Source organism: Cherax quadricarinatus, chromosome 21 (genome assembly GCF_038502225.1).
Source record: "Cherax quadricarinatus isolate ZL_2023a chromosome 21, ASM3850222v1, whole genome shotgun sequence".
Taxonomy (NCBI): domain Eukaryota; kingdom Metazoa; phylum Arthropoda; class Malacostraca; order Decapoda; family Parastacidae; genus Cherax; species Cherax quadricarinatus.
Window position 1 is genome coordinate 20,086,145 of NC_091312.1, and position 23,896 is coordinate 20,110,040.

Below are 23,896 nucleotides of genomic sequence, written 5' to 3' on the forward strand. Positions count from 1 at the left end.
AAACCATGATTTTCATATCTGTTTACCTTAATTTTCAAATAGTATGAATATTTAGATTAATCTTCACAAATGCATTCTTAAACTTCTTACATAAATTATTTTAAATTAACTATAACTTAACCTGATATTTATCAATGCATACAAGTGTAGGGTGTGTCTGTCAGTATAAATATGACGAGAGTAAGTGAAGAAGCTTCAGTGGTGTTGAGTGATACAGAGGTGTTCTCGTGTTTCGCAGACAACCATCATTGTGGCCCAGCTGGTAGGCAGTAACCCACTCTACAAGGAGATCTACAAGGTTGCCGACCTCTTCATTGCTCTCAACTTCACTCTCGACCCGTGAGTTGCTCCACATTTCTCTTATCTTTATCCTCTTTGGATCAGTTATGTTCAGTTTATTTTCATTTCTTTTCTATTGATCTATCTATCTATCTATCTATTTTTTTTTTTCAACAAGTCGGCCGTCTCCCACCGAGGCAGGGTGACCCAAAGGGAAAGAAAATCCCCAAAAAGAAAATACTTTCATCATTCAACACTTTCACCTCACTCACACATAATCACTGTTTTTGCAGAGGTGCTCAGAACACAACAGTTTAGAAGCATATACGTATAAAGATACACAACATATCCCTCCAAACTGCTAATATCCCGAACCCCTCCTTTAGAGTGCAGGCATTGTACTTCCCATTTCCAGGACTCAAGTCCAGCTATATAAAAATAACTGGTTTCCCTGAATCCCTTCACTAAATATTACCCTGCTCACACTCCAACAGATCATCAGGTCCCAAATACCATTCGTCTCCATTCACTCCTATCAAACACGCTCACGAATGCCTGCTGGAAGTCCAAGCCCCTCGCCCACAAAACCTCCCTTACCCCTTCCAGCCTTTTCGAGGACGACCCCTACCCCACCTTCCTTCCCCTACAGATTTAAATGCTCTCCATGTTATTCTACTTTGATCCATTCTCTCTAAATGACCAAACCACCTCAACAACCCCTCTTCAGCCCTCTGACTAATACTTTTATTAACTCCACACCTCCTAATTTCCACACTCTGAATTTTCTGCATAATATTTACACCATATGTTGCTCTTAGACAGGACATCTCCACTGGCTCCAACCGCCTCCTCGCTGCAGCATTTACAACCCAAGCTTCACACCCATATAAGAGTGTTGGTACTACTATACTTTCATACATTCTCTTCTTTGCCTCCATAGATAACGTTTTTTGTCTCCACATATACCTCAACGCACCACTTGCCTTTTTTCCTTCGTCAGTTCTATGGTTTGTCTACATAACTCTGCGAGTGTCCTCTCTCATGTACTCATTCTCTCTCTCTCTCTCATTTATTCATTTTATCTCATTTACTCACCACAAAGAAATGTATATGCATTTTATCACTCTGGAATGCTTAAATGTCATAGAATATTATGTGTGGGTGGGGTGGCCTTGTATGGTAGCCTGGCTGGATACCATAAGTACCACACTTAATTTATATATATATATATATATTTTTTTTATATATATATATATATATATATATATATATATATATATATATATATATATATATATATATAATATATATATATTTTTTTTTTTTTTTTTTTTTTTTTTTTTTTTTCAACAAGTCGGCCGTCTCCCACCGAGGCAGGGTGACCCAAAAAAGAAAGAAAATCCCCAAAAAGAAAATACTTTCATCATCATTCAACACTTTCACCACACTCGCACATTATCACTGTTTTTGCAGAGGTGCTCAGAATACAACAGTCTAGAAGCATACACATATAAAGATACACAACATATCCCTCCAAACTGCCAATATCCCAAACCCCTCCTTTAAAGTGCAGGCATTGTACTTCCCATTTCCAGGACTCAAGTCCGACTATATGAAAATAACCGGTTTCCCTGAATCCCTTCACTAAATATTACCCTGCTCACACTCCAACAGATCGTCAGGTCCCAAGTACCATTCGTCTCCATTCACTCCTATCTAACACGCTCACGCACGCTTGCGTGCGTGCTTATGAATAATGTGGCTGGCTAATATTTTCCAGAATATAAAACTGTCTGTGTTTTGAGCAATCTTGGTTATGATAGCGATGAGATCAGATTCTAAACATCATTTTTTATTTTAGATCTAATCCCTTGATGACAAGTTTAGCTTTATGAAACCTCATAAGGTTGTGTGGATTATCTCTTTTTAAGTGTATTAATGTTTACTGATAATTTGATTTAGGCTCCTTTATGAATAATTTATCACATCTAGCACATGGCATAGTGTAGATATCAGCGTTGGATTCACTGTATTGTGTGTCTCTATGTTATTAGGTTCTTCATGGTGTTGGAATTAATGCTATGTGAGTATTGCTTTGAGGGATGAGACTGTAGATTTTTCTGAAATCTAGCTCATTGGCAGTTTGGAGGGATATGTTGTGTATCTTTATATGTGTATGCTTCTAGACTGTTGTATTCTGAGCACCTCTGCAAAAACAGTGATAATGTGCGAGTGTGGTGAAAGTGTTGAATGATGATGAAAGTATTTTCTTTTTGGGGATTTTCTTTCTTTTTTGGGTCACCCTGCCCCGGTGGGAGACGGCCGACTTGTTGAAAAAAAAAAATATATATATATACACACAGCCTCTCCTCACCTAGCAACGTACTAGTTTACCGACGCCTTGGACTTACGACGGGCTCTCTGACCAGTATTCATACCTAAATAATGTATATTATTGCTGATATCCTCCATTCTGTTTATTTCAATATACAGAACACTACTGTATAAACATTTAAAAATATGCCAGAAGTGTTTTAAATGGTGCAAAGGTGACATTAAAACAATATCAAAGATGGTTGACACAAACTCACTACCATTATAGTATGCTCCTCACTTAGTGATGAATTCATATAAAGATGTGGTCTTGGGAACAGAACTCTGTCTTTAACCTTTTCAGGGTTTTCAATGTACTAGTACAGCTTACACACCAGGGTTATTGACGTACTAGCGAGCGTAAATTCTAGCGCCTTCAAATCTAGAGAGAGAAAGCTGGTAGGCCTACATATGAAAGAATGGGTCTATGTGCTAAGTATGCACAGTATAAAAAAAATCCTGCAGCACACAGTGCGTAATGAGAAAAAAAAAACTTTGACCACATTTTTGGTTTAAAACAGTGACTTTGCACTGTATTTTTGTATGGTATTTATGGATGTATTGTAGTTTTTCTGGTCTCATTTTATAGAATGGAAGACATATTACAGAAATTGAGATGATTTTGATTGGTTTCACAATGAAAAGTACCTTGAAATTGAGCTCAAAGTAGCAGAAATGTTCGATTTTTGCCAAAGTTCAAAAGTAAACAAATCATGCCACGTGTCCAATACACATCAACTGGTGAGTCTAATATTCTTTCACAAGTGTGCTGATATTATTTATACCATTTCTACACAGATACATTAGTCTGCATAGCAGTAAATCTTCTATTTTTTGTGAGAATAAAAATTCAAAGTGGAAAGCAAAAGAAATGTAAGAGGGGCCTGGGGACGTGACTGATGAACAGAGGAAATGTTATTTTAATGCCAGGAATGTCTGTCTTGTTTATTCTGGACCCTCTTTGCAAATTGGCATCTTTTGAAACTTGTATGAAATTGTCAAAATTGCTAATTTCTGACCACTTTATTGGATAGTTGAAATCGGTAAATGGTTGGTTTCTTGTATTCATTCGATAGAAAAAATGGAGTTCTAGCGAAATAGATATGATTTTTGTCAACTAGTACACTGGAATTGGCTGAAAATAGGGCTCAAAGTGGGCGAAATCGCCGGTGGAAACATCATCGAGACCTCTAACTTCGCGAGAGCATAATTCCGTAAGTTTTCCATCAAATTTCATACTTGTGGTGTCATTATGATCGGGAAAATATTCTCTATCTTTTCTTTTTTTTCCGAAAAATTTTTGACCCTGAGAACAGGTTTAGGAGAGGGCCTCTCGACCCTGAAAGGGTTAATTGAGGAGAGGCTGTATATATATTATATATATGTTGTCCCGAATAGGTAAAATTGGTCAGTTAGCAAGAACTTGTTTAAAATTAAGTCCTTTCTAAGATTTTCTCTTTTACATTAACATATTTTTTCATTTGTGTTAATGTAAAAATTAATAATTTTGTACCAAAAGAACCTTAGAAAACTTACCTAACCTAATTATAACAAGCACAGTTTAATTTAGCCTAATCCAACTAAATATATTTTAGATAAATTTACAATAATTTAATAATAACCACAATGTAATAAATTAGACACATGTGCAACACTTGGAAGTGTTTCACTGCACAGTGGCTTCATCAGTCTATACAAAGGAAAATGGTTAGGGCTGACGAATGAATGGTAGTTATTTTGGTAGTTGTTATTGTGGTAGTTACGAGCCTGTAAACCTTCCAGGTACATGTATGTGCTGTTTCGCCGTCAGCAGAGATACACAAACCGTCATCTGAGGAAGCTGATGACGTACGTGTGCCCCTACGCGCTCCAGCCGTCCCCCCGGCGAGCCCTCATTGGCTCTGTGAGATCGTCCTCACACACCTCTCACAACACCAACGGTGAGTGCTTCAATTATCTGCTGCTACTTACCTCCTCTCACCAGTACTATTGGAAACAGAACTGATCACACACACAGCTGGTAAACACGCGCAGTTGGTAGAAACACAGCATTGGCAGACACACACTGTTGGCAGACATACAGGGAGCAGATACACAGGGTGAACAGACACAGGGGAAGGGGGGCAGATACACAGGGTGAACAGACACACAGGGTGAGCAGACACACAGGGTTGGTGGACTCGTACTAAAAGCTCTTTCCAGCTGCCTGTGCCTCACATTAAAGGTTGGGCCAGGGTCCTAAGCAGATTCTTACACCTAATTTAAAATTTGTGCTTTTCCCTGGTAACATGACTTACTCTCCCTCCCCTTCACACTCATTTTCTTCAATACCTAAAAGGTTACTAATGTTGATTAACATTGACAAGTGTGCAAGTGAGACATTTATTAACGAGACGTTTCACCCACCAGGAAGGAAAGGGGGGGGGGGAAGGAGGTATTAATCTAATAAAGAGAACATGAAACACAGATTATGTATAGTGGATTGAGTCAATTGCTGCTGTGATGCCATGGTGGACATGTTCTGCTTATGAATAATGTGGCTGGCTAATATTTTCCAGAATATAAAACTGTCTGTGTTTTGAGCAATCTTGGTTATGATAGCGATGAGATCAGATTCTAAACATCATTTTTTATTTTAGATCTAATCCCTTGATGACAAGTTTAGCTTTATGAAACCTCATAAGGTTGTGTGGATTATCTCTTTTTAAGTGTATTAATGTTTACTGATAATTTGATTTAGGCTCCTTTATGAATAATTTATCACATCTAGCACATGGCATAGTGTAGATATCAGCGTTGGATTCACTGTATTGTGTGTCTCTATGTTATTAGGTTCTTCATGGTGTTGGAATTAATGCTATGTGAGTATTGCTTTGAGGGATGAGACTGTAGATTTTTCTGAAATCTAGCTCATTGGGAGAAGAAAGTTTCTGTCTGGAGTCATTTTATAATGGTGTGGAAGGTTTTAATCTTTCTTCTGCAATTGTTGATAAACTTCAAACCCTTTGCGATGGCAGAAAGTGGAACACAAAGGGAAAACAAGACATAATTAACAATCTATTTACAGACACACTTGCCACACAAAACATAGATATTGAGCCATGGGCTCAAATTTACCACTGACATGCACATGAACAAAATGGAGCTTAATTGTATTGCCAGGAATTTCCAATACAGTGACAACATTCAGAAAAGTTTTGTTCAGGGATTAATCACTGAACCCCCACGATATGTTCTTCCTTGCCGCTACCCTGCGTACACTGGTCAACGATAACTTAATTATCGTCACCATTGCCGAAGAGGAGGAAGGAGTGGTGATGTTTTACACTCTTGACTACACCTCTACAATGGTGAACTTCACTGTAACAGAAATACCTACTGGACGATCTCTAACCAGGAAGCATTCACCAAGCTTCTCTTTCCATCACCCAGACCAGACAGTTCCTTAAAGCTCAGAGAACATTAAGAAGCTTCTCCTCATACTTCCCTACAACTGGAGGATTGCCAGCATGAATTGTCTTCCCAAGGCTCAGAAACAAGGAGTTGCACTCAGACCTATCTCATCGGGTAATTTGAGTGCACCACACAGGCTGGCAGGAGTAATGATTAAACGTGTTAAAATCTTGGGTACAAGCAGTCAATTCACCTCAAACACTCTGATCAAGAACATCAAAATCATGAATAAGAAGCTTGCCAGCTGTGTCATTACTTTATTATTCGCCAGTCCCTCCATTGGACAATCTATTGTTCTTCTTCGCCAGAAAGTTAAAGACGACCTCTTCTTTTCTCTTCTGGCTTTAAATCGATTTCAACTGCTTCTCTTTTGGTGACACTATGTACATTTATATGGAATGGCCATGAGCTCACCAGCTATTGCAGTTATGTCCATCCTATATATGGAGCAATTAAAGAAGAACTCTGGAAACGTACATCTCCAGAGGTGTAAGATGGCTACAATATGTGGAAATCTTGGTGATCATGCCCAGACATGTAGACACTACTGCATTTCTCATCAACTATACAAAACCTCCTGTTAAATTCATAATGGAGGAAGAAAATTGCAATTGCATAACCTTTTCAGTTGTCTTAATTTCCAAAAATGAGTAGAATTTAGATTACAAAATTTAAGGCAGCGGCAGCAGCGACTTCCAAGCTCCGTACTTTTCTCCAACTACCAGAGCTACCAATGCTCCTATGATGACCTAGTTACAAGCAAAACTGCACTACCCAACGTAGCACCCAGAATGACCAAAGATTACCAACAGTGAAACCTACAAATCGAAAATAATAGAGATAAAAGGAAGACTGCACACAAACCGAAAGCAACACCCAGCTGCCAGCCGAACAACGTAACCCTAAGCTTTGTATACTACAACTTCTTAACTACAACAATTCCTGTAGTATTATGAGGCACAATCTAAGAGGAAACAGCACCAAGGCCAGCAAGAAAACACCGAAAAATCAACTATTCAACAAGTGTAGTCAGGAGGACGCCGGCCCAGCAACCACCCCACTCACCACCGCTCAAGGCGACGCCACAACAATAACAACAAACATGGCTGCCACCAGCCCATCCTCCCCTCTCTTCCCCGGATTCAACCTACCAAGTAGTCTCTCAGGTATGACCAACGATCCAGATACCCTAAAGTCATGCATCTCCAACTTAGTTATTGAAAATATGAATCTTCGAGAGACGCTAACAAAACTAGACACCAGGATGACACAACTCGAGAACAAAATCCTCAGTCTTGAACAAAAGTTAACAACACCAGGAATGACTAACTGTGACAAGACCATCCAAACAGTCATAGATAGCCATACCCAACAAATAATATCTCTTAATACAAAGGTTGAAGAAGCAGTAAAAGAATGGAAGAACAACTTAGATAACCAGTTCAGTGACTACTTTGCTCTCCAAGAAGATAAAACTGAACAAGATAAACTATCGGACGCAGTAATAGTTAACAGTCCACTTTTTCCCAGTGATATGAACCAAACAAACAGTAAAGAAATTACTCTGCAGATCATAAAGGACCAAACAAGTGTTATTGTACCAGAGTCTGAAATAAAAGAAGCCAGGTTACTAGGATCCCATGGTAGAAAAAGTGTTATGCTTAGATTCCACTCACATGACAGGAAAAAAGACTTAATTATTGCATCTATTAAAGTAAAGAAAGAGGTATACATAAACGAGTGTCTTACCAAAAAACGTCAGAACCTCCTGTATAGAGTCAGAAAACTTAAGCGGGAGAATAATGACACAATACACCAATGCTTCACACGGGATGGGAAAATTCTTGTTAGGAAAACAAATGTAGGTCAACTGTACACAATCACGAACGAGAATGATCTATCACGATTTCTCAGGGATACTAATCTTACAGAGAATAACTAAACAATGTCCAACTTAAAAGCCTATGTAGTGTAGTGTATGTTTTGCTCCATTATTGTTCAAATTTCATTGTACAATCTCTTAGTAATTAAATAATCAACTACCTCATTTTGTGATTTTACTAGTAAGCATAAGTCACCTTATGTGATTTTCTTATTTACTATTGTTCGCTTAAACATTAGCTGAATTGATACTTTCTCTGTCCATATTACTACCTCATATTTTTTTTAAATACTATCAATTGATATTACTTACTAAAATTAATAATTATCATTTTTACTAAAATTTAAATTTACTCTTAACATTTTTGACATTTAATAAACCATTACTTGTATAATTTCCTTTACCTGTTTTAATACCACATTTACTATCTTAGAGTACTCTTAATTACCTTGTACTGCCATATAACCTCTAGTATAACTACCAGTGCAATATTGAATGAAATAAACATTACTTTTCACTTTTTTTGTAATCATTATTACTTACTAAAATTTTATTAAACACCATATTTACTACCAGTCAATTTTACTTTTGTACATTAAACATTATCTTATACTTCCCATAACATTTTGTTGCCAAATTTTCAAGTTTGTATATTCAACCCCAACCTTTATATTATCCTTTGTACCTGTGTACCTGGGTACCTGTCTACCATCTTACTATCATATTATAACCAAGACATTACCATTGTTATTTTTTTACTATTATTCTTTTGGTACTTTAATTGTGAATTTTATTTTGTCAATTTAAATCTAGTTATAATCTTGATCTTGTCAACAACCTAAACCAGACTCTAGTGCAATTGCAAGTACCATTTCAAATTGTATTTTTATATTATAAGTTTATATTATAATTCCTACCATCTGTCGATTTAACTTTGTTTACCATTACTTAATTTTAGTCCCTTATATATTTTCTCCTTTATTTTAGCTTTATATAACTACCCTAGTTTATATATTCACAATTGTTAAAATAATCAAGGTGCTATTCTCAGGTGCTAAAGTAGAATAAGTTCACAATTTTGCCATTATATTCCAAAGCTCATTTATTTGATTACCACTTTATTGTTCACCACAACCTATATTAGTCCCTTTTATATTATAATTTTATACTATAATTCAAACTTTAAAAAATTACCTTTATAGTACTACCTACTATCATATTCCCAAGCTCCATTATTTGATCATCACTTTATTTGTATTAGTCCCTTTTATATTGTCTCCTTTATTTTAGCTTAAAAAAAAAAAAAAAAAAACTACCTTAGCTCATTATTTTACATTTGTTAAATAATTCAGGTGCTATTTTTTAGCTTAAGACTATTTACTTTGTTTTATACTTAATTCTAACTATAGATTCACTACAAATCTTATGATTACAAGCATTGATCCTGATACCAACCTCTTATTTAATGACTTAAATGAATCAAACAGTTACTGTAATTACTACACTGCAGAACAATCAAAGGCACTTCTCAGTGCCAACAACAACATAACTATCTTTAACTACAATATCAGATCTTTAAGCAAGCATTACGATGACCTCATAGCATTACTAAATTCCTTACATGCCAATATGTCCATCATTACACTAACTGAAACCTGGCTAAAGCCTGATAGTACAGATGTCTATGCCATTCCTGGTTACACAGCCATACACAACTGTAGGCCAGACCAACAAGGGGGTGGCACAGCCATATACTACTCAGACCAACTAGAATGTATCACTAATACTTGCACAAGGGATGAACATGGGGAATATATAATAGCTAAATTCAAATCCAAATACCTACAAAAACCTCTCACATTGATAAACATCTACAGAGTTCCACAGTCAAACATTAGCCAATTTAGTCAAAACCTAGGAAGTATGATAACTGATGCACGCATGAACAAAGATCACTTACTACTCTCAGGTGACTTCAATATAAATCTCCTGCAAGACCAGGACCCACACGTTACTGAATTCACAAACACAATGAGTAACTGGATGTTACTACCAACAGTAACAAAACCTACAAGAGTTACAGAGACTAGTGTTTCCCTACTTGACCACATCTGGACCAACACCATATCCCCTTTAAAATCAGGCATAATTACAGATAATACCACAGACCACTACCCTACTTTCCTCATAACAACTCTTGGTAAACTACCCCAAGACACTACTAAAGTCACCTTCAGACTTCACAATGAGGCAGCCATTAATAACTTCACAACAGCAGTAGCAAACATTGATTGGCACACTGAGCTAGAAATCTATACAGATATTGACGAATGTATTAATAATTTTCTAAAAATGACCCAATACCTCTATAACAAGCACTGCCCTAAAAAAACTAAACAGATGACAGCTAAGAGACTGAACAGTCCCTGGCTAACACCCAGCATTCTCAAATCCATAAATACAAAACACCAATATGAAAAACAGTACAGAATGGGTCACATAACCAGAGACCAAACAAAACGTTACTCATCAATCCTAACCAGCCTGATAAGAAGGGCAAAAAAATTGTATTATGAGAACAGATTATCCAACTTATGAGGTGATATAAAAAAGACCTGGAAAACCCTATCAGAAATTCTGGGAACAAAAAAGGTATCACGAAATAGCGAAATAAAATTAGCAAAATCAGATGAACCCCAACTCCCACCAACAGAAACAGCAAACAGACTCAATGATTTCTTCTCCACTATAGGACAAAACCTTGCCAATAAAATCCCAAGCTCAGATACCCCACCAAATGACTACCTCACCGGCAACTACCCGAACACACTGTTCCTAGCACCGACTAACCCATACGAAGTCTCCCTTATTATCAACACACTAAAAAACAAGGCAGGAGATTTAAATACCTTACCACCCTTTATATACAAAAAAGTGTCACAAGTGCTATCACCAATCATTGCAACACTAACAAATCCATTGAATCCTCCACCTTCCCTACAGTACTCAAAATAGCAAGGGTCACCCCGATCCACAAAGGAGGAGACCAAACAGAGTTGAATAACTATAGGCCAATATCCAACTTACACCCTCTCTCAAAAATCTTCGAAAAATTAATTCATAAACGAATCTACTCCTACCTTATCTCCCAAAACATACTCAACCCCTGCCAATTTGGATTCAGGCCTAATAAAAATACTAATGATGCTATTATACACATGCTAGAACATATATACACTGCAATAGAGAAAAAAGAAGTCCCACTGGGGATCTTCATTGACTTACGTAAAGCTTTTGATACAGTTGACCATGACTTGCTCCAAGTAAAATTGTCACACTATGGTATAAGAGGGCACTCCCTCAACTACCTCAAGTCATACCTCAGCAACAGAAGCCAATATGTGTATGCAAATGGGGCAAACTCTTCTGCGCAACCAATTACAGTTGGTGTCCCACAGGGAAGTGTCCTTGGCCCTCTTCTCTTTCTCCTATACATAAATGACCTTCCAAATGCTTCGCAATTACTCAAACCCACACTATTTGCAGATGACACTACATACGTCTTCTCTCACCCGAGCCCAGTCACGCTAGCCAATACTGTAAATACCGAATTACAGAAAATATCTACCTGGATGAGGACTAACAAACTTACACTAAACATTGACAAAACCTACTTCATTCAGTTTGGTAACAGAGCTACAGATGTCCCTCTTAACATAATGATAAACGGATCACCTATCACAAAGCTAACAGAGGGAAAATTCTTAGGAATCCACCTTGATAATAGACTCAAATTTCATACACATATACAACAAATTTCTAAGAAAATTTCCAAGACTGTAGGCATACTATTGAAGATACGGTACTATGTTCCACAGTCAGCCCTCCTGGCCCTATATCACTCTTATTTACCCCTATCTCACCTATGGAATTTGTGCATGGGGCTCGACAACAATTAACCATCTCAGACCACTAATTACCCAACAAAAGGCTGCAGTTAGAATGATAACAAATTCTCACTACAGGCAGCACACTCCACCAATATTCAATACACTAAACCTACTCACCATACAAAACATCCATACTTATTATTGCACCTATTACATACATAGAACACTTAACTCTGATATTAACCCTCCCCTCAAACATCTCCTTGCCAACCTCAACAGAACACATGACCATAACACAAGGCACAGATCACTCTTTGATGTTCCTCGTGTCCATCTCACACTATGCAAAAACTCAATGCACATAAAAGGCCCTAAAATCTGGAATTCATTACCTGTAAATATAAAAGAAACACTACCTGTTTATAAATTCAAGTCTCTTCTCAAAGATCACTTACTCACCCAAAACCAAATAAATACTGAATAACTGAACCTTATAAATTGTATATCTTAAATGTTTCTCACAATTATATCACATAAATGTTAAACCTAAAACCGAATCTAACTTTATTATTTTTTAAATACACTACCTAACAGAATACTTCATACGACTGAATGTACAACAATGCATGCAACCATATGACCTGTCTTTGTAATACTCACTTGTGCTTTATAGTAATCTGTTTACATTAATGTTTTATTACTGATTTCATCATTGCTTAGTTAATCTTAAGTTAATTTTAAGCCAGCCCGTAATGCTATGCATAGTATAAGTGGCTTTGGCATGCTGCTCTTATCTGTATTTTTTTGTACCTCTGTATGTGTGCTCAAATTGTTAATAATAATAATAATAATAATAAATAGCCTCTGTACCACTTATTACATCATAAAGAATGCACACAGTTATTATATTATTATTATGTTATTATATTTTATGGTTATATAAATCAGTAGGCCCCTGCTTTACGGCATTTTGCTTTATGGCATTCCGCTAATACGGACATTTCAAATCATGACCAAAACTTGCTGCACGGCTCCCCCACCTGACTTTGTAATACGAAACTTGCTATACGGCTCCCCCCACCTGACTTTGTAATACGAAACTCGCTATACGGCTCCCCCCACCTGACTTTGTAATATGAAACTTTCTATACGGCTCCCCCACCTGACTTTGTAATATGAAACTTTCTATACAGCTCCCCCACCTGACTTTGTAATATGAAACTCGCTATACGGCTCCCCCCACCTGACTTTCTAATACGGTCACCGTGCCCCCACCTGGTTTGTTTACATTCTTTGTGAGCTCTGTAAGCACCACGTCTCTCCATTATGTCTGGAAACTCCAAAATTTCAAGAGTTTTTAAAAGTTATTTCATATTTTATATATACTCTGATAATTATACTTATGTGTCCCTGTACCTAAATAAACTTACACACTGTACTGGCATCCAGGTACACATTGAAATCAGTAAGAGTGTTATGTCTCTAGATGCCATATAAGTAATGATAATAATAATAGATTAGATTAGATTTTTTATTTTGGCAAATTACATGGTTGTGCAGAGGAATATAATAGTTGAGTGTACATGCCAAAAGCCCCTCTGTATGCTGAGCATTTCGGGCAAACTTAAAGATTAACTTAAGAATAGTAAGGCAGTAATACATAGTTTATATGGTCATTAGATGAGTTAGTGAGTACAGGAAAATTGAATATTATATCAGGTGATGCTACATGATTTTGATAAGTCTAGTAGAGACTTTTTACACTATTGAATTAGTTAATAAAGATTACAGTATTACAGTGTAGCAATTTAAAACAATTTACAGTATGATGTATTACAGTTTAGTACTATTCAAAACAATGAAATTTGGTATTACAATGGAACACTTTATATTATGATGTACTTTATTACAATCTACTACTATTTAAAGCAATAAAAAGAACAAACATCCTAATTTCGGAATAGTAAGTGGTCGAGCATTCATCAGCACAATATGAGTAGCTTTTGAGAAACTGGTTGTGGTTAGGTATGGTTTGTCTGGTTAATTTTGGGTGATGAGGTGATTTCTTATTTGGGCCTTAAACTGATTTGCAGACAGGGGTCCTTTAGTTTGTTCTGGCAATAAATTCCAGAACTTTGGGCCTTTTACGTGCATAGCATTTTTGCACAGGGAGAGATGAACACGGGGGATATCAAAGTGTGATCTATGTCTCGTATTATGGTTGCATGTTATGTTAGAGTTATCAAGGAGAATTTTGAGAGGAGGGTTTACATTAGAGTATAGTGTTCTGTGTATGTAGTAGGCATAATAATAAGTGTGGATGTTTTGTATATTTAGCAAGTTGAGACTTGAAAAGAGGTGGAGTGTGCTGTCTAATGCAGGAGTTAGTAATCAATCGCACTGCAGCTTTTTGCTGGGTTATTAAAGGCTTAAGGTGATTTGCTATGGTTGAGCCCCATGCACAAATACCATAGGTGTGGTAAGGGTAAATGAGAGAGTGGTACAAAGCTAGAAGAGCTGATTGGGGTACATAATAATCATTGAGTCTCATTAAATGTTGTATATTACATTAATGTACACGTTTTCATTAATCTATACATGATATTTTTTTAAAAATTATATAATAAACATGATACGTAACATATAAAGATGATAAATACACCCCACAGTAGAATAAATTAACATAAAGATGAGATGTAGCCAGACGACTTGTACAAGTGATGGCAAGAATAACGTTTTCTCTAGTCCAGCATAAGAGAAAATATGTCACTGGAGGTAACTTATCTGTCTTAAATGTTTCTCATAATTATATCACATAAATGTTAAACGTAAGACCCAATCTAACTTTATTTTTAAATACACTACCTAACAGAATACTCCATTCTACTGAATGTACAGCAATGCATGCAACCATATGACCTGTCTTTGTAATACTCATTTGTGTTTTATTGTTATCTGTTTACAATAATGTTTTATCACTGATTACATCATTGCTTAGTTAATCTTAGGTTTATTTGAAGCCTGCCTGTAATGCTATGCATACAAGTGGCTTTGGCATACTGCTCTTACCTGTATTTTTTTGTACCTCTGTATGTTCAAATTATTAAATAAATAAATAAATAAATAAAACTGTAGAAAATTATTCCTTTCGTATGTCTTCACTCAGAGTGTCATTTCTTCTAAAAATGATGTTACATGAGAATGGGAGTGTTCCTCTTTTTTTATTCTACCGTATCAATGTAGAGGTAACTTGTACACAAACCAGACATGTTCGCCAGGTTTATTTACAAAACTCGCATGTGCTTGGTTTGTTTACATGACTCCACGCCTGTCCTCTATCATGTACTCATTCTCTCTCTCTCTCTCTCTCTCATTTATTCGTTTTATCTCGTTTACTCACTTCTGACCATACATTAAGACTACAGATATTTTAAGGTAAGTAATGAATGAACTGTATATGCATTTTATCACTCTGGGATACTTTAAATGTCATAAAATATTATGTGTGGGTGGGTTGGCCTGGTATGGTAGCACGGCTGACTACCATACATACCACACTTGATTTCTTACAATAAATACTGCTCATCTCACCCTAGATTAAGACTTCAAATATTTTAAGGTAAGTACAGTGGGCCCCCAGATTACGTAATTAATCCGTTCCAGAGAGAGTGACTTATTCCGAATTAATTTTCCCCATAATCCGTTTCAGACACCCAACAGTATTAAAAAAGTTGCTTTCTACATGAAATATACATTTACCTACACAGAAAACAATGAAGAATAAAACAATAATAACGTCACACTTACCTTTATTGAAGACATGGTGATGTATGGAAGATGGGAGGAGGGGAGAGGATGGAGGGGTTTACAATTGTTTGGAAGGAGAATCCCCTTCCATCAAGACTTCAGGTACCAAGTCCTTATCCTGGGTTACTTCCCTTCTTTGTTTTTTAATGCCACTAGGATCTACTTCCCTTCTTTGCTTTTTAATGCCGCTAGGACCAGCTTGAGAGTCACTGGACCCCTGTCGCTCAAAAAAGTGTTCCAGAGAGGTCTGTTTCTGGTGTATGTTAGGAATTGTGTTGGGAGACAGGACAAGATAGTCCTTCAATATGACACTAATATCAGCTCTACGGCTTATTTATCTAGCAAAATTCATCTAATATGACATAATAAACAATATTATGACATAATAAACATATACTCTAGAATGAATAAAATATGGCATTATGAATGTCAGAGTGGTGGTGTGTTGTATGTTGTTGGGCGTATAAGGGCCACTGAAAGATAAGCCTTACATAGTGGTGAGGAAGGCGGTAGCAAAGGCGGCAGTGTTAGTCAGTAGCCCTATATACCTTCAACAACAGTGGAGGAGTCAGTTTCGTGCTGTCCTTTTTCTGTCGATTAATTGCTTAACGTACTTGCTACACTGTTAATGCTACACTTTATTGATGGCTGGCGCCATAGCCTTTATTGACTCCTGCTGCTTTAGTATCGTACATATTGCAGAATCACAAAAAAGGCACATTCTCTCCTTTCTCTCAGCCCTTTACCAAAGGGCTGGCTGGCACTAGAAGCTTTCTTTGGGCCCATTATGGCTTATTTAGCAGTTACAAGCACTATAAAGAATGGAATAATACAAAATGTATCATATGAATGCGTGGGATCGTCTTCACTGGCTGGTAAACAATGGCACACTGGCTGTATGTGGAGTGTCGGGGCAGCTCAGACCCCGCAGACATGTGCCGGACGAATGGCTTATACCAAGTTCAGTGACGTTCACCAAGCCAGTATTTTGATGAAAAAACATTACTTATTCCGAATAATGCTTATTCCGCCGACGACTTAATCCAGGGGGTCCACTGTGATGAGTGTACTATATGTGTATTTTAATTTTTTATTGTTTTTTAATGCCTAGTTCTATTGCTAACTTAATATATGTTCATGTAAACTTGTTATCTTGTATTTATATATATTTATAAGGGGAAAAAGGGTGTTCCACTTTACGACAGTTTTCCCTTTATGGCGGTAGCCTGGAACCTAACCTGCCGTATAAGTGGGGCCCTATATATATATGTATGTTGTGCTGAATAGGTAAAACTTGTGATTTTGGCTTTAATGTTCTTCTTGCCGAATAAGGCAAGCGAAAATTTCTGCATGCAATAATTTTGCAAAAATCATTCTCAACCTAACAAAAAAGAAAATATATTTAATTGTGTTTGTTTATTATTCACTTATTGTAAACTTATCTAATATATATTTTGTTGGATTAGGCTAAATTAAATTAAGCTTGTTATAATAAGATTAAGTAAGTTTTCTAAGCCTCTTTTGGTACAAAATTATTAATTTTTACAATAACATAAATGAAACAAATATATCTTTAAACATATAAGAGAAAATTTTAGAAAGGACTTAATTTTAAATGTTCTTGCTAATTGACCAATTTTACCTATTTGGCAAGACATACATACATACATACATACTATATATATATATATGTATATATACAGGTCCGCCATCACAAATTCGGCAATCAGTTATTCAGTTCCTTCAATTATTCGACATTAATTTTGGCTAGCATAATTTCAAATTTCCAGGGTCGCCACACCAACCTGTTGGTACTGTTTGGTGGTGCTACTTGCTGCATAAGTCATTCTAGTTTCTTTTTCTCCATTTGTTATAACCTGCTTGCTTTTAGCCCTAGCCATGGTTCAAATGAATAAAAGAAATGCTTCTCGTTGTGTAAAGCACCTACACAGTACATTGTCCATTAAAGATAAGGTGGCTTTGAAGCCACTGTCGGTTGCCATGAGCTCAAGTCTCGTGATGCAGAATATGCTTTATTATTATGCTAATATCAACACTACAGCTTATTGCCTATCACAATTGATCTAATATGACATAATAAACAATATAAATAACATAAAACATGTTAAATACTCCAGAATGAATAATATTTGGCATAATACCGAGCAGTTCGACGGAGGTATGAAGAGGATATGGTATACAAATACCATTCTCCTATCCTTGTCTTGGGGCTTTTATTAGAGAAAACGGAGTATAGCACAGGGCTAACTGTGATATACACTAGTACTGCACCATAAACCTGAAACAAAAAAGTTATTTTCGCTATATAGATTATCACACACAGCAGCATATGTGTAGAGAACCTAGGATAACCCACAAAAGTCAGACAACATGGCTTATTTCTAGTACCTGGCTTGGGTTAGCCATATATGATTTTTGGTAAATATTCGATTCCCAGCCAGGGTAGAAACATTGGGCGTGTTTCTTTACACCTGTTGTCTATGTTTACTCATCAGTAAATGGGTACCCGGGTGTTAGTCGACTGGTGTGGGTGTTATCCTGGGACACTGACCTAATTTGCTTGAAATACTCTGCATAACAAGTGGCTTTCTATATAGTAGTATGTCACTGATGTCAGCTAGGCCTGTATACATTGTACATGTAGGTGTAGTAAATAAAGATATTATTATTATTATTATTATTATTATTATTATTATTATTATTATTATTATTATTATTCTCTCAATTGTTTGTTGGGTTATCTTACTGAAACTTGGGCAATGTATGATGGAAAGATACTTCTTAACATACACCAAAAATGAAAAATCAGACTATAAATAGCGGAGTTCACTTCTCAGTCATTAGTAAGGCCGCTTAGCGGTATATTTTTGTATGGTTGTTATGATTATATTCTCGTTTTTTCGGTCTCATTTGATAGAATGAAAGATACATTACAGAAATAGATATGATTTTGATTGCTTTTATGACGAAAAGTACCTTGAAATTGCACTCACAGTAGCGGAACTGTTCTATTCTTTAGTGAAGCTCAAGAGTAAACAAATACCTGTCCACCTGCCAGTCCAGATTCCAATTCCAGTACGGAGTCAAGAATGGGTTGACATTATATATACAATTATTACAATAATGCAGCAGTCTGCATAACAGTAAATCTTCTATTTTTTGTGAATAAAAATTCCAAATGGAAAGCAAGAGTAATATAAGAGGGGCCTGGAGCCGTGACTAATGAACAGAGAAAATGTTATTTTAGTGCCAGGAATGTCTGCATTGTTTATTCTGGACCCTATTTTGAAATTGGCATCTGTTGAAATTTGTATGAAATTGGCCAAATTGCCAATTTCTGACCACTATATTGGGTAGTTGAAATAAGTGAATGGGCTGTTTCTTGTACTCAGTCGACAGACTAGAAATAAGTTTATTCAGGTATACACAAATACAGTTACATAGATTATAATACATAGCAGTGTATGTATAGAGAACCTAGGATAACCCAAAAGAGTCAAAGTGGCTTATTTCCAGTACCTGGCTTGGGCTTGCCATATATGATTTTTGGTAAATATTTTTTTCTCTTGGTTGTTTGTTGGCTGTCTTATTGAAACTTGGGCAATGTATGATGGAAAGATGCTTCTTAACATACAACAAAAATAAAAAAGACAGACTATAAATAAGGGAATTCACTTCTCAGCCATTAGCCGCCTCTTTGCGGTATATTTTTGCATGGTTTTTATGGTTGTATTCTCGTTTCTTTGGTCTCATTTGATAGAATGGAAGATGTATTATAGAAATAGACATGATTTTGATTGCTTTCATGAAGAAAAGTACCTTGAAATTGAGCTTGAAGTAGTGGAAATGTTCGATTTTTGCCGATGTTCATTGAACTTTGTGTAAGCCAAGTTGGTTAATTTTATTAAGTGTATTCTAACCTAACCACTGTAATCCGGCAAACTCAGCAATCCGGCACACTACAGGTCCCAATGATGCCGGATTTGTGATGGAGGACCTGTATATATATACACCTACCATCCGACTTACGACCTGCTCGACATACGTCCACTCGACTTACGACCGTGCATCTGACAGCTGGGCTGGGCCGGCTGATGCACACCAATGTACAATATTTAACAATACTCGCGGCGGCAATGTGTCATGCAGGCAGCATCAGTTTGAGTAACCCTGCCCTATCAGCAGCATCATACTGTATTAACTGTACTAACTGGACAGTAAATTTCACCATGGCCCCTAAGATGAAGTCTGAATCTTGCACTGGAGATTGTGGCAAGAAAGGCTCTTACTCTCGAACTCTCTATTTGTTTTCACTGTTGCACATAAACCTGTCTGTATCTGTCTGCCTGTATATCTGTCTGTATCTCTGTGTGTCTGTTTATCTGTCTGTCTACTAGTGTGTCTGTCTTTCTGTGTGTCTTTGTCTACCTGTGTGTCTGTCTTTATGTCTACCTGTGTGTGTCTTTCTGTCTACCTGTGTGTCTGTCTACCTTTGTCTGTCTTTATGTCTACCTGTGTCTGTGTCTACCTGTATGTCTGTCTTTCTGTCTGTCTATCTGTGTGTGTGTCTGTCTGTCTGCCTGTGTGTCTGTCTGTCTGCCTGTGTGTCTGTCTTTGCTTGTCTGTCTCACAGCCACTCATTAAGAGTGTACTTGGTCTTGAAGATGCCATATTAATAATAATAATAATAATCACTGAGGCACATTAAATGTGTATAAAACGTTAATATAGACATTTTGCTTAATCCATCTATGATTTTTTTTTCAAAATTATATAATAAACATGCTACATAACATATAAATTAACAAATATGAGATGTTTTTCTGGTCGGCTTGACAGTGAACAGGAACCGTTCGTGTCCGGGCTGGTAACAACAACAACAACAATAACGTTTGTTTACATAACTCGTGAACACTCGACATTCTCCTTCTCTCTCTCTCATTTATTCATTTAATCTTGTTTACTCACCTCTCACTCTACATTAAAACTACAGATATTTTAAGGTAAGTAATGAGTGGACACGATTATTATATTATAGCTTAATAATAATAATATTAATATTAGTACATATGTATTATTGTAATAATAATGATTATTAATATTATTATTAATTTAGGGCACTGGAGCACAGATCCACTGTATAGCACTTTGTCTGGATTTTTTGGGTTATCCTAGGTAATTTATAATATACATATATGATAACTTGACTTACGTGTACCAGTGAGAGAGAGAGAGAGAGATACAGAGAGAGATACAGAGATACAGAGAGAGAGAGAGATACAGAGACAGCCACATTCAGTCAGCCAGTCAGCCAACTACCCAGCCACCCACCCATCCACCCACCCATCCACCCACCCACCCACCCACCCACCCACCCACCCATCCTCCCACCCATCAACCCACCCACCCACCCATCAACCCACCCACCCGGCCACCCACTCACCCGGCCACCCACCCACCCACCCGGCCAACCACAGACCCGGCCACCCAGCCAGCCAGCCGGATACGTATTACACATGTTCCAGAGTTGTTTCTCTTTACTTAGGGTGTAGGTTACACAACATTCTGGCAGGATGACACTACCAGTGGTATTCTCCCATTCACTGTGTCGACAATACATAAAGATAATAGTAACATATGATACTGTATGCATACATATCACTACCATGTATACATTATATACAGTACATAAATAATTAAAATACAACAATTAAAGTAAATTATGGTAAAAAGAATGAAATAATGATTGTACATTACATTACAGTATTATGTAGGTAGTTTATATAGAAAAGTTTTGACATTATGCCCTACCCAATATGTCGGCAATTTTTAAAGGTTCGACTTACGTCCATTTCGACTTAGGACCGGTTGGTCGGAACCAAGCTTGGTCGTAAGTCAGATGGTAGGTGTGTGTATATATATATATATGTATATATATATATATATATATATATATATATATATATATATATATATATATATATATATATATATATATATATATATATACATATACATATACATACAGTGGACCCCCGGTTTACGATATTATTTCATTCCAGAAGTATGTTCAGGTGCCAGTACTGAACGAATTTGTTCCCATAAGGAATATTGTGAATTAGATTAGTCCATTTCAGACCCCCAAAGATACACGTACAAACACACCTACATAAATACACTTACATAATTGGTCGCATTGGGAGGTGATCGTAAACCGAGGGTCCACTGTATATACAGTGGAACCTCAAAAATCGAACTGCTTCCAACACGACCAATTATGTAAGTGTATTTTTGTAAGTGCTTTTATAAGTGTAATTTTGAGGGTCTGAAATGGACTAATCTAATTTACATTATTCCTGATGGGAATAAATTCATTCGGTAAAGGCACTTGAACAGCCTTCTGGACTGAAGAAAGTTTGATATTTGAGGTTCCGCTGTATATATATATATATATATATATATATATATATATATATATATATATATATATATATATATATATATAATATATATATATATATATATATATAGATATATATATATATATAGATATATATATATATAGATATAGATATATATATAGATATATATATATATATATATATATATATATATATATATATATATATATATATATATATATATATATATATAGATACATGTATATATATATATATATATATATACATATATATAGATATATATATATATATACATATACACAGATATATATATATACATATAGATATATATAGATATATATAGATATATATATATATATATACATTATATGTATATATATATATATATATATATATAGATATATATATATAGATATATATATATATAGATATATATATATAGATATATATATATATAGATATATATATATATAGATATATATATATATAGATATATATATATATATAGATATATATATATATATAGATATATATATATATATATATATAGATATATGCAAAACAACCACTCTGAAAGAATAGAAAAATTCCAAGCGCTTTCGTGACTACTCACATTATCAAGGAACTATGAAAGTAAAGCATCCAAGGAAGCTATATAAGGGGTCTGGTCGGCACCTCACTGTTGAGTTTGAAGAAAATAACTCATTGCCTTTTCTAGATGTTTTAATTATTAAGGGTAATAATGAATTCAAATTTAAAATTTACAGAAAACCTACTAATAACTGTTCCTATGTCCACTATTATTCCTCGCATCAAGATAGAGTCAAACTGTCTGTTTTCTCATCAATGTTTCTGAGAGCTTTACGAATTTGTAGTCCTGAGTTCATAGATGAGGAAATATCCAAAATTTATGAAATAGGTAATGATTTAAAATACCCAAGAAATGTAATTGATAAATCTTTTAAAGTTGCCAGAAATACTTTTTACAATCCAAAAAGGGACAACCAGCCTTATTCAAATAAAAATATGTTGGTTCTCCCTTACCATGAAAACTTGGTTGATATGCCTTCTCTTCTTAAGACTTTTAATATTAAAGTTGTATTCAAAAATCTCGATACAGTAAAAAAACTTTTGATAAAGAATTCCCCCCAAAATGCTGATGGATGTGTCTATAAGATTCCTTGTAAAATTTGCGATAAAGTTTATTACGGTCAAACTGGTAAAAATCTCGAACTAAGATTAAAACAACATAAATATAGCATTAGAACTGGACAAGATTCCAATGCTCTATTTATTCATGTAAAAGATTTTAACCATCCAATTGATTTTCAAAAAGTTGAGAAAGTAGTATCAAGCAAGTCCATGGTCGACAGGAATATAATTGAATCTTGTTTCATAAAAAGCAGTTTTGACAATAATATAAATATTTCCTTTGGTTTATATAAATTAGATCCATTTATAATTAATAGAATTTGGGAAGAATTTAATAATACACTGGACAAATAATCTTTAAAATTTCTTATTTCTTGGGTAGAATAGTTTGTGGGGTGAGTTGTGCCAAGGACCTTTCCAAGTTGGCTCGCCGCGCGTCACGTGTTTAAATCGTTGTGGGATCTGATAGTGAGGTGCCGACCAGACCCCTTATATAGCTTCCTTGGATGCTTTACTTTCATAGTTCCTTGATAATGTGAGTAGTCACGAAAGCGCTTGGAATTTTTCTATTCTTTCAGAGTGGTTGTTTTGCATATTCTGAAATCACCTGTTTACAT

The 23,896-nt window shown here is 35.7% G+C and overlaps 1 protein-coding gene across 4 annotated transcripts in view; it reads left to right on the plus strand.

The window, feature by feature from the left end:
• Positions 1-23,896, plus strand: part of LOC128689001 (prostaglandin E2 receptor EP4 subtype) — a 221,567-nt gene that overhangs the window by 121,347 nt on the left and 76,324 nt on the right. For all 4 annotated transcript variants that reach the window (XM_070087283.1, XM_070087285.1, XM_070087284.1 and 1 more), the window contains exons 6-7: positions 239-339; positions 4,435-4,592. In XM_070087283.1, coding sequence (XP_069943384.1) covers positions 239-339; positions 4,435-4,592 — 259 coding nt within the window. The remainder of the gene's footprint in view (positions 1-238; positions 340-4,434; positions 4,593-23,896) is intronic.